Consider the following 12,920-nt stretch of genomic DNA (forward strand, 5'->3'; position numbering starts at 1 on the left):
CTTGAGAGGGAATCTTTTGTCATTATTTAATTTCATTAATATAATATTGCTTTGAAATTTGAAACAGTATCACATTTTCATTGACAAACCATACTCTGTCCACAAACATGGGCAAAGCATTGTATGCTGGTACAGTTTTTTTTTCCTCTACATTTTGTTACATTTCTGTTTACCCTTTCCCAGTTACTATCTCCAATAGACCTGAATCAATAGAAATGTTCATTAATGGTCTATATCATTAATGGTCTACAGTGCTCTAAACATTACAGTACCTACATGACAAGATCAGAAAGTCATACGGAGGCCAGGAAATAGACTTGACCTTTCTGACTGACCTCTCTCAAGACAAGAGTGTTACACAGATCCTGTTTAGCCAGCGGTGTGGAACAACAGGTTACCTTTCATCTGTGTGTTGGGATTCATATCAGGGGCAGTGGAGGAGCAGGGGATATACAGTGAGATCTAAATGTCAGAGTAGCGCTGGTTTGGCCCTGCACGTTGCATAAGGCTTACCTCCCATTTTTCTCTCTCTCTCTCTCTCTCTCTCTCTCTCTCTCTCTCTCTTTCCACTGCTTTGCCCACTAACTCAACACACACAAACACACTCAGATCGGCTGCTCCCCTTCAACTCACAGCTTGGTATCCGGAAACTTGAACGCTGGGGTGAGCTACACAAGGAAAACACCAATGTTAAAAAGACCGGTACATGCACAGCCATATCATGCCACCAAAACTTGCTTCAAATAGCTGCTGCTCATTAAAGTGTAATGCTTTTACATTATGCATCCATACTAAAGCAGGTTGTCTTGGTGACACACAAAATGGAAGATCATACGTGACAAAATGTAGGAGAAATGACGACAATGAAAACGTGAAGGGATGAAGATGAATCGCTGTATTGGTGTGTAACGAAGAGAGGGAACATAAAAAGCAAATGTCAGATGAGTGAGAAGAGACGAGACACTGCTACAGTACATACAAAGACTGCTCAGGCCAAGTGCATCAAAGGGTACAAAAAACACTGCCATCATGCATCATCAGTGGAAGCTAACAGTTAACAGACAGAACAGAGTGGCAATGACACAGCCACGGTACCGCACACAGACCAGCTACATCTTAACAGTCAGTCTCCAGACACACTGTCTTCTGGAGAGGAGCTCAATACCTCACTTCTCCTGCTGCACACAGAAACAAGGACAGTGGACAGTGATGTAACAGTAACAGTCCAAACTCCCATGAGGACAGACAGAAACAAGGCATACAGCACGCACAGTAGGTAGTGCACACAGGGGGAGAACCCACAGATACGTGTCGACTCCACAACAAGCATTTTTTAGTCACAGTGCAGGAGGAAAATTCTTTTTAAAAAAGAAATAAATAAAACAAACGGTGTCATGTTCTCAGCTTAACAAATCCATTCCCATTAACACGACACCACAGCGACACTTAGATTTGGCTCTTTTAATGTAGTGGAATTAAATCTTTTCACTGCCGTTTATTTTCAAGTGACATACTTTGCATGTACTGTACCTAATTCTAAATTGGTGTGAAACAGCACGGATACCTATCCATGTAATCATGATAATAAGATGCTATGTTGGGAAATGTGCGCCAAATTGTGCTCAAGGCTCATTTATATTCTCGAGTCAAATGAAATCGTGTTGAGGATGTTTTTGTTTAGATTAGCAAAATTGTGAAATGTGGAACCAACGTTAGTACACTCTATATGCTTGTGTAATTTGTTTTGGTGGTCTTTGTTTTTTGCCTCTGGTTGTATCAGTGTTGGGATCCTTCATGATCCCTTCTTTATCACACTCTCCCAAAGTATTTCAGTCAGCCCGTCTATCAAAAAGTATCACAAAATGCACTAATGTCCTATTTGCACCGTAAGAAAAGAAAAGAAGGTATTAAAAGGGATAGAGCTTTGTTGTATGTAACACAGTGTTTGTTTTTTTTTTTAAATTGACAAGAAGAAGATGCTGTGATTTGCAGTCTCTCATTGCTACCATTAATGCTGAGAGACTGCAGACAGGGCAGTACAAGGCCAGAGCAAAGACTCTCATCTGGACAAAACTGTACCATCATAAGAACAATGTCATCCCAGCCAGTCACAGTCAATTTAACACACCAGGAAATCAGAAGTTTCGTCTTTTTTTTAGTCTTTTAGAAGCAGGGGGGGAGGCGTGCAGTTGTTGGGTGGTATTCAGGGAGGTCTGGGAAAGGTGAGGGCTTTAGTTGATTATAGATAACCGAAACGAAGTAAGGCTGTTGTCCTCGGTTAAGTGTAGGAAAGTTGTCCTCCTGTGTGTGTATACGAGGGTTCAGTTCTTGGTCCGTTTGAGTTCAGACATCAGTGATAGATTCATGACCGATCCATCGTATTATAATGAGTATTGTACAAATGCGTAGAAAAAAACAGGTTGATTGCTGCATGTTGCTGTTTTGTCTTTCATTGATTAATTGTCCGTCTTGCATCCCATGCTAGCAAAGCAGCCTCCTCATAGTGCCTCACAGTGGTAGATGCCTGGTAAGACAGGACAGGCTAAAGATGGAGAAAGAAAAAAAGAAAAAACTGTCTTGAGGCAAAACAATCAAATAATTCAGTAAATAAAAAATAAAAAGTTGATGTTGAAAAAAAAAAACTAATCATACTTTTATTTTACAGACTTGAAATCGAAATCTTCGATCTGTGCAATATCAAAAGGGCCTGTTGAAGGAAAAGTTTGAAGTTTTGTGAAAAAGGCTTATTTGCTTTCCTGTCAAGAGTTAGACAGTTAAGACAATATTGATACCACTCACACGTCTGTACAGTAAATATGAAGCTACCACCAGCATCTCTAAAGCACATTAATTAACATGCTGTAGCTCTTTTAATCTGTACAAGTGCGTATCGTTTTACGTGAGGTTAAGTGACTATTTCGCGGTTGAGATCAGTTGCCCGGCAACCAGCGTAGACTGCAGCAAGTTACGTCAAGCCAGTGTGCATGTCTGGATACAGAGCTAAATCAAAATGAGCAAGCTTTCTTGTCTGTGGAGAATCAATAAAAAAAATAAATAAATAAAAAGGCCTGAAACAAAAAATAAAAATGCAACCTATCAGGAGGCTGCAGTCAAACACAGGACCAGAAAATAGTCCTGCACATAACCCCCCATGAAACAGCAATTTGTCGTCTTTACACTTCCGTTTTTGTACGGATTAAACAAACAAGATATAACGTTAATTAGTGAGCTCTAAAGGTGCTGGTAGGTGGATTTTGTCACCTTTGGTCATAGCCAGGCTAGCTGTTTCCCCCTGTTTCCGGTCTTTATCCTAGGCTAAGTTAGCTGGCTGCTGGTTATAGCTTAATATTTACTGTACAGATGTGAGAGGGGTATCGATATTCTCATCTAACTCTCGGCAAGAAAGCGAATAAGCGTATTTCCCAAAATGTTGAACTTTTCGTTTTGGTATTACACACAACTTTCTAGTTTACTCAGTGTTATAAACATAACCTTTCTGGAAATTAAACTTGCTGTTACGTCAAGCCAGTGTGTTATCTAGATACAGAGCAAAGTAAAAAATTAACATGCTTGTTTTGCCTGTGGAGAATCAATTAAAAAAATGGCCTGAAAGAGGAAGGATAATAAAGATGCAACCTCTGGGAGCTATCAGGGATTTGGAGGCAGATGCAAGTTGTCAGGAGGAGGAGGAGGAGTAGGAAGAGGCAGTTTGGTTGAGAGAGCAGGGCCACTGTAAAAAGACATCAGTCCAGGATCATCTGTTCCAGGGCTCCGCCACTGGCTGCAGCAGCAACAGGTGAGGGAGGCTGCCAGGTGTGTTGGGGAGGCACGGGTGAGCCGCAGGAGTGTTTGTCATGACGGGCTGGTGTGGGTCGCTGGGCAGGGCAAAGGAGGGTGCAGGAGTAGGCAGCCCTGAGGGATGCTATACCATCACAGTGAGAAGGCACGGGGCTCGCATGTATATGTATGTATGTGTGTGGGAGATAAATTAAGAACTGGATGCAGGGGGGAAAGGAAAGTACGAGGGGGTGCAGAGGGGCAGCTGTGGGGATCCGGCCTCAGAATATGGTGGTCTCGTACTTGGTGCTGACAGGGCGCCTGTTGGAGTCCCGCTGGTCCAAGAGCCAGGTGGTGCTGCCCAGAGACTGCATGTCTGCGTCCATCTCCAGGGGGTCGATCTGCCGGGGGGAGGGAAGGAGGAGGGACGAGAGGAGGGCGGTGAGACAGGTGGCAGTGGAGGCCATTGCGCCACACTGACAAGTCCTCAGCTCACACACGTGCATGTGGATTAGAGGTACAGTCCAGTGATCATGTTATAATCACAGACACTCAGGGCTCAATCCACAACATGGATGATGTCTGACAGAAAAACAGCCTCTGTAAGCCACAGCAGTAAACCAAGCTACGACCCTCGGGGAGTTAAAAAATATACTGATTAGTAGTTCAAAAGCAACAAGTGCTCTACACCAGTGGCTCATACAAACATGAGCACTATTGTCATAATATAAGCAGTCAAAACACACACATGCTGATTAATACTGATTTACTTAGAGCTAGATATGAATTTGAAATGGCTAAAAAAAATGTCAAGATAGACATTTGAAATTTTAAAATTCCCTGCATATGAATGACATCTTCAGTTCAACGTGTCTTAAAAAGATAGATGTACAAAAAATGAGAAAGGCAGCTTAAAACCATCCAACAGAGACAACTTCCATCTTGTTTACAAACCCTCACTAGCACAATTAAGCCAACAGTCCTTGTAGAAGCTTATATAGCGAAGTTAAATCACATCAAGAAACCCTCTCTTCCCTGAATGTGTTTAACCACAGAACTTGAACTAAGTGCATCTTTAACTCTTTAATGTAAGATGAAGATGAGAGATGGGAAAGTAAAGGGATGAGGAGAACATTTATGGTTGAAATATTAAGAACCACAAAACGAGGAGACAAAGTGCACTGCGGCACCCCAACAACAACAGAAAGAAAGAGGGGAGGGATGGTGTGTAAGCAGATGTGTGGTGATTACAGGTTGAATAGAGGAAAGGAAAGAGAAGGACCTGGACTCCAGGGCTAACAGAGTGCAACGGGAGGAAGGAAGGGCGGTGGGTAGTACACGTGTGACAGTGACAGCAGCGGCATTCAAGCAGAGGGGCACCCTGGGAAGCAGGAGGACCAAGAAGACAAGAACAAAGACATGTTAAAAAAACGAGAGAACAGAGGGACAGATCATTTAAATGCACTGAACGGACAATGAAGAAATCCAGCAGTAGTAGGAGCAGTTCACCTGTTAGAGCTAAAGAAGGCAAATTATTCATGAAAATGTTTCTACTTCTTGTGTTCTTGCAATTGACATAAGCTAAAACCCTAATGTGATTGTCCAATCATAGCTTAGCGACCATAACTAGGCACGGCAGCTGTGGATTTCTACACACGTCGAAGTGGTATGCATGGCGCTGATGGAGATTTGGGGAGTGGTGTCTTTTTTTAGCCTTTCAAAAACCAAAAACACGAGAGTAAACTGTAAGGAACTTATTAAACAGTGTGTTTATCTTCTCTAATGAAAGCTGCAAACGTTGCGTGTTCGGCTTACTAGCTTACTACCAACAGTAGTAACCCAGCGTTGCCAAGGAGCACATTTTTATGTAACTGCTTTATGGGGTTAGGTTTAAAAACAAATCCCTGTTCACAACTAGCACATCCACATGTAATATTTTCCCACTGTGTGAAAGCCAGTCCTGGAGGTTACATAGTGCAAGTTAACTTTAGCGGCTCTGTCCTTCTCTTTATTGAACTTAGGGAGTTTCGCTCCAGCAACCCAAGCCAATGTAACCCGAGATTGACGAGCATTACATTTGTCAAATACTTTGGTTAGTCCTCATCGTGACAGCTTTTTCACTTGTAACAATTAAAGTGAAAATCATTGTTGACAAGTATGTAAGCAAAGCAGCCAAACAGGGTTATGTAAATAACAGTCTGATCTTACAGTTTTTCTTATCATACTTATAATACTAGGACTAACTAGCTTTACACAATACAAGAACAATGCTGTTTCTTTATTTCCATGTCTTCTACATGGATCATAAACTGGTGAGGATGCTGACTGTCGTTTAGCACAATATCATGTATGTAACCATGAAGTGCGTATTCAAGACCCCTTTACAATAGTTTTGTTTTAAAACCAGTCAGCTGAACACATTAAAAAGTCAGCCAGAGACAGCATTTTCAGCAAACTCACAGAGCTAACGTTGGCTTAATTAGCTAGCTAGCTAGGAAAAATCGAATGTCAACAGCTAGAAATGAGAAGCCTGCTTTTGTCTACTTCTGTCTGAAATCAAGGACCCATTGTTTCAAATAGTGTGTAAATCTGTCACCATTATATCACTGCAAACTGCACATGTGCCGTGCAGGAACAGAAAGCTTGACAGGTGGGAGCTAAGCAAACGGTTAATCTCTCCTTGGGGAAAATATAAATATGTATGGCTGTCACAGTTTCTGTTTAAACCAACTTGTTTGGTAGCATTCACATAGCAATAAAAAGCATTAAAACAATTTGCAGCAGATAGGAGTCTCCCCCCTTCTCATTTAAAACTTAAACAACCAGCCAGACTCATAATGCAGCTCTGTGATTACTCCATATATTATCCTTACAGGCAGGTAGTAAAACAAAGTGATTTGTGTCTCTGCATAAGCATGTGATCTAGCAGTGTGTGTGCTCCCGGCTGTGCAGCTCTCTCAGGTGACAGTGATCACCGAGTGCTCATTATATGCAGCCTGAGAGGTCAATGCATCAATGCGTAGCTCAGGATATACGTGGACATTTACGCAACACACTCAATCAATAGTGAGGAAGCAGTGGGTGGATCCAACCAGCAGGGCTGAGCCCTCAGAAAAGTCTCAGAGGAAATCATATGCCCACCTCCTAAAAAAAAATAAAACTATTCATTTATCATGTTTCACATATGCACAAAAAGAAAATCTCCCCTGATCTGAGTGACTCAGACTTGGGGGGTGGGCGAGATGAAATCTGTAGGTGCCCCATTGGGGATTAAGTGGCGGGGAAAAATCGGTCACAAGATCGGTGTACCTTTTCTAAATTATGATAACGCACAACTGTGTGTTTCTGCTCTCCCTCTGTCCTTTCAACACTCACACCCTCTCACAAATAACACGTTCAACATGTTTTTTGAAGGGCTGTAGGGTGGCACTCACTGCTGATCTCCGCATGCTGCTCCACGACTGAGATACAGGACGGCTGGTTTTGGTCTCTATGACCTCTGAGACCAGAGATGAAGGTGGGACATAGTGTCTCGCTCTGGACTGGATTGCCATCTGATAGGCCACCTCAAATGCCTGTCCCAGTGTAAGGATGATCTCGTAGGTTTGTGTCTGTGTAAATGAAAGACAAAGTTTTAAAAAGTGTGTTCAAATCAGTAGACACAGAACAGGTTTTACAATTGATTTAAATTGAATCACATTAACTGTCAGAGATAATGGACCATTTGCTTGCGTGCATGACAAACCATTTAATTTCCTTTAGCAAAGCAGAACACTTTAACAAACATTTGGTATTAGTTAGTTCTTTTGAACAATTCAACCAAGTACCTTGCACGATCAACACCTACTATAAGTATAATTTTTAATGACTTCTGTTTCAACATTTGTTTAGAATTACCGTTATTTTACTGTTTTCAACAATTTGTTGTGAATCACACAAAAAACACTGCATAGCACACAGAAACGCTGCTCTCCACATTCAGGATAATTACTCTGTGTAATTATCTATTTTCTCCTGTTTGAATATCATGCATATTTTCAGAGAAAAGCCAAAGCAATTTTTACACGACATTCTGCACATGGAGCAGTTGTGTTAAATACAAATAAGTGAGGCTCAAAATTGTGTTTTGGCCTTGTGAGAACTTTGATCATTTGATCCCTGCAGTTAACCGACGCACCACAGTGGTCCATCTGCCAAAGATAAAAGATTGTATTTGACCTTTTCAGAAGCTGAGACACAAATTACAACATAATCTATGCCTGTACATGAAAATGCCATGCATAGCAGGAGTAGAACTTCAATCAAGCCATTCGATGAGCCAATCAAGGAAATAATGTCCACAGGATGCTGTTTGCACTTTTAACTGCGGGATACCCGACATCCCACAACAGGACACTGTTTCTTCAAAATGATTCAATGATGAGTTTACAAAAAGCTCAAGAATTATATGAAGATTTAAGGGTTTCCTCAATAGATTGTATGGAATAGATGTTTGTACTATTACAGTTACACTATATGCTTACATTTAGAGCTACCGTCATATTTCTATTAAATCAAGCAAAAGACTGAACACATGACTAGTTTGTTCAGATGTTTCTTACTTTAACAGGATATAGTTGTATTACTCACCACTTCCACAGTGCTGAAGACATGACAGAAGTGGTGGCCACTCTTCAGATCCTTGGTAATATAAGCAAAAGTGCAGAGGTCATCTGGGTCCTGAGCAGCGCACGAGATGTTCCTGATCTCGTGCTCCGCAACTATAGTCTAATGGAGAAAGGAGGGAAGTGAGTGCTAACTGGAAATCAACCACTAATGGAGGCTGAGAGTCAACTGCAATGCTTGAGTTGGACAGATCAATATACACAGAGACAAACAAACTTTCCCATTACCTTCGTGGCTGCATCAATGAACTTGACTCCTCTATAGGTAATGGACAGTATGACAACTGGACCCTTTCTTGAATCCTTTGATTTCTGCAATGGACACAATAAAGAGTGAGAGACAAGTACATATAGTACAACAAACCCCAATGGTTCATGCACTATAAATGATAACAGATATGTTAATGTACTTGGATGTGTGGAAAAAGTAATTGTCAGTTGTATTCTTCTTCTGTAACCTTGTTATTTCATGTCTGATATTTTCATCGTTTATTTGCTGGATTTATTAATTTTTATAATCCATCCAAACAATTTTCAGCTGTTCTTCAAAAGGTCAATGTAAATGAAATTAGAAGAAGAAAAAAACATCTTAAAGCTTTTCAGTAATACCTACCCTAATTTTAGCACAGGCATCTTGTGTGGACTCAATCCCTCGTAGATCCCTGATTATCATTGATCCTAGGTACTGGGAGAAGGAATCAAAACATACCCGTGTTGGATCAATTTAGAAAACAATTTCAACACTGGTGCTGATTGACATGCTACATGTCAACTACACAGTACAGGATAGAGACACTAGATGCAGTAAATTAAATTAAATATCCCGGTCAATCTATTTTATGGTAAATAGTCTGCAATTCTATCATCTATATTATATATAAAAAACAGTGTATGTCTGCTTACAGTTGCCTCGTAGCCGCAGGAGTCCAGGATGAGTTTCTCAGGCTGGTGATGCCAGGCAGACACCGTGGCGTAGGTAGCAGACTGGCTCGGTGGCCGGAGGTTTAAACGAGAGTCTTTGTGTCGTTCACTCTGTCTGTTCTAAATGGTGAACGCAACAAAAAGAGGAAACACAACTAACATTTGTAACATGAAACAAATTAAATACTTCTATAAAAGCAGTGGAAATCCTCTGCGTTTTTAATGCCAGGAAACCTTTCTTCACATATACACACCTCAGTCAGTATAGACAATAAAGAACAACAATACACTGTATTTTGAGAATTATACTAGATACTATTCTATGTCTCAGTCAAGCTGGTGAAGTACGACTTCTGACTGCTGTACATTAGCGTGAAGTCTCCTTGGTCAGCACTTTAATATAAGTCCTTTTTGATTTGCTGGTATGCTCATAAATATTCATGCACTGGGTTGGGCATTTAGGTCAATGTGGGCTTTTTCATAAATCTCTTGTCAGAGTAAAATATACTATTGACAATAATATATTAAGCATTAAGGAAAATTAAAAGTAAGTACAAAAAAAAAAGGGTATTGATTTTTAGTAGTGAAGTCGTGCAACATTTCCCTTATTTGGGCACGCTCCTCTGTGTTTTCTCTTTGGCCTGAGTGAGTCAGGCACCAGGCATGCCATCTCGACTGTTTGCCTATGTGTCGTATTTGACCTTTAGCAAATGGTAAAATTTGATCACTGAGTTATTCTTAGTTCAACTTCTTAAAGAGGAACCCAAGAAATTCAAGGAAGCACATAAGAATTGAATTCATGTCAGTGAACGAAGATTCTGTATTGGATTTTTAGTTTAGTTTTTCAAATATTTCTAAACCTCAGGGCTGCTCTGGACTTACTGGGTGACTTAAAATACACTGGATGGAGCTAAAGACCAGAGTGCTTCTAGTAAAAGTTAGCAAACTGGTACTTGAAGTTGATTTTCACAGCATTCATGATGAAGATTTAGTGTGTTACAAAAGCTAAGGAGATTACGTGAACAGCTCTATTATGGCTAGTTTGAATAATGGAAGGTAGGGCAGGGCAATAATTCAGTACTGCCATGTTTAACTTATAATGAAATAATATTCATCTAAGTTAATGATTCTATGCACATTTTAATTAAAAACTAACGAGAAATAAATATATGTCATTTAAGTTTTACATGTTTGAAGAGTTTTGTCTGTATAACTGTATAATGCATTTGTCATGTTTCATTTACATGATTTTGCATACCATTAGTGGTTCAGTTCAACAGCACCACAAACTACAACCAGAATGAAGTTAAATCGACAATAGTTTCAACAAAAACTCAACATTACAGGATTTATTGCAGGACTGTTATATTAGACTGCATTACTTTTTGCTAGGTGCACCTAATAAACTGGCAACTGAGTAATATTATAATACATTTTCTGGAAAATCAATTGTGTGTGTGAATGGAGAAATTGTGGATAAATGGATAGAATATCAGACAGGAATGTCTGATACTTTAATCCAGCTAATCCAGCAAATTAAATACCTGACAAATCATGTTGATGCAAAAATAATATAAAAAATCCAATATGTCTGTAAAGCAGTCCTGCTCACTGATTCCCAGCATTTTCCACAATGGTCTAATCTAGAGATGTTAAAAGAGATCGCTACCACGGTATGAACAGTATAGGTAAATCTCTGACGACAAATTCATATCATCTCACTGTGCTATATATATTGTCACATCACTGCTGTTTTCCCTGGTTACAGTCTAGTACAGTCTGTTATTGTGGTTCTTTGGTTCTGCCCACTAAAATTGAACTCAACCAGTAAGTTTAGTTTTGCATCAAGAACAGCCCTGCGTCTGAGAACTGTGACTACAACATGTGACAGGACACCCTGACACACCTAACTTTGTACAGCATCCTCCTCTATTGTTGTTGTTATTATAGATAACAGGGAAGGAAGGTGGAACTCACTACAGAGCGCGGCCTCTCACTATATGAACGCAAAGAAACACTACAGTCTTGGTCAACTCCTCGCCTCCTCCTGTCTGGCTCAGTCAAGGGCAGGAGCATGTCCATGGAGCGACTAGTGTAGGGGTCCATCTGACTGAGGGGGGATGTGGTCTGGGACAGGAGGTCATGGAACTGCCATACACACACACACACACACACACACACACACACACACACACACACACACACAAAAGAGTACAAACACATCACACACGCACATCACAGATTACTGATTTGACAGCACAGTCTACATCGGCTGGTTTCCCTGGTTTTAGCCTAGTTTAATCTGCCTGGGAAATCAGCCCTGAGTATTTAACTGTTGTGAACACAATGATATTGAAGAATCTCATTCCAAAATTAGATATCCGCTGCTGAAAGGAGCCATTTTCTCACAAAATGATGTTGGCATTGAAATAAAGCTCCCTTTGCAACGTTGTTTAGCTTCCATCTTAAGCTCTGTTTTGATTGTTGTTCAATAAGAAAAATAACAGGGTGTAATCGTTGATCTCTATTGAAATACTGAGCACTAGAACAACAAATCTAAGCAAATGTGAACCCATTTTAAATAAATAAAAACATTATGTATCTTTTATAGACATCACTGACAGTAAATATGGGTTATATTGCAGGCATATGCAGAACTGCCCTTCTAATTGGGCATATTGAGTTTACCCAATCTATTAACCAAATTAGTGTTGACAGTATGTTTATGCACTCCGATGGTTAAATAGTAGCAATAACAATGCTGCAGTTTGATTTACACTCTTGGTGCTGTAAGGTGCTTTAGATAAAAATATCTTTCTTGGACTGTGCTATCTTTTTGTGGATTCTAGGCAGAGTAGAAATCAAGTCAGTGCCGCCTAACAAAAAGCTAGCAATGAGGACCCCTAAAATACTTTAAATGTGATCCGTATCACCAGTCTTACCATAATTGGGGACAGACGACGGGACTTGGACGGAGCCTCTTCATAGGGTCTCTCTGCTAGAGAGGCAATGATTCTCTTCCTGTGGCCCAGGGGACCAATCTTAATAACCTAGAGAGGACAGCATCAGGGCACAATATAAGGCAGACTTTCAAGTGCATTGTCACATCAATATCTCATACACAAAAATGTATCTAGACTAAGCTAATAGAGATATATATAAAATACACTGACAGAGTTGGTGGCATGCACCCCTCACTGGCAGGCATCCACAGGCAAACAGAAATGACTGTCGTCAATAATTCAGCCTCAATCTGTTTTGCCGTAAGCTTGAAGTACAGCAATGTCTACTTCCCGGGACACTTTATAATTCACGATCCATTTTTGAACATACTGTTTAAATAACAGAGAAGAATTTGGCAATTTATGGGATGATAACAGGTAACATACAAATAACAAAGTGATTTATAAACAACTGTATTGCACAGATCCACTTAATTTGTCACAATTTAAATATGTAAGTATTTTAACACTGCAACACTGACACACGTCTATCCACATTATCTCTGGCTCTTTAAGCCTTTTCCATATCAGCTTGTGTGGCTAAAACCCTTAGAGG

The 12,920-nt window shown here is 40.3% G+C and overlaps 1 protein-coding gene across 25 annotated transcripts in view; it reads right to left on the bottom strand.

The window, feature by feature from the left end:
* Position 1: 1 nt before the first annotated feature.
* anks1ab (ankyrin repeat and sterile alpha motif domain containing 1Ab) overlaps positions 2-12,920 on the bottom strand; it is a 41,586-nt gene continuing 28,667 nt past the window's right edge. For 7 of the 25 annotated variants that reach the window (XM_044211643.1, XM_044211652.1, XM_044211812.1 and 4 more), the window contains 9 exons: positions 12,305-12,412; positions 11,340-11,510; positions 9,345-9,482; positions 9,055-9,126; positions 8,670-8,753; positions 8,407-8,544; positions 7,212-7,388; positions 5,060-5,175; positions 2-4,178 (listed from right to left, as the gene is read on the bottom strand). In XM_044211643.1, the coding sequence (XP_044067578.1) occupies positions 3,989-4,178; positions 5,060-5,175; positions 7,212-7,388; positions 8,407-8,544; positions 8,670-8,753; positions 9,055-9,126; positions 9,345-9,482; positions 11,340-11,510; positions 12,305-12,412 (1,194 nt within the window). In that variant the 3' untranslated portion in view covers positions 2-3,988. The remainder of the gene's footprint in view (positions 4,179-5,059; positions 5,176-7,211; positions 7,389-8,406; positions 8,545-8,669; positions 8,754-9,054; positions 9,127-9,344; positions 9,483-11,339; positions 11,511-12,304; positions 12,413-12,920) is intronic. The other 18 variants (XM_044211690.1, XR_006379590.1, XR_006379588.1 and 15 more) reach the window with 18 other exon arrangements.

Source organism: Siniperca chuatsi, linkage group LG2 (genome assembly GCF_020085105.1).
Source record: "Siniperca chuatsi isolate FFG_IHB_CAS linkage group LG2, ASM2008510v1, whole genome shotgun sequence".
Lineage (NCBI taxonomy): Eukaryota > Metazoa > Chordata > Actinopteri > Centrarchiformes > Sinipercidae > Siniperca > Siniperca chuatsi.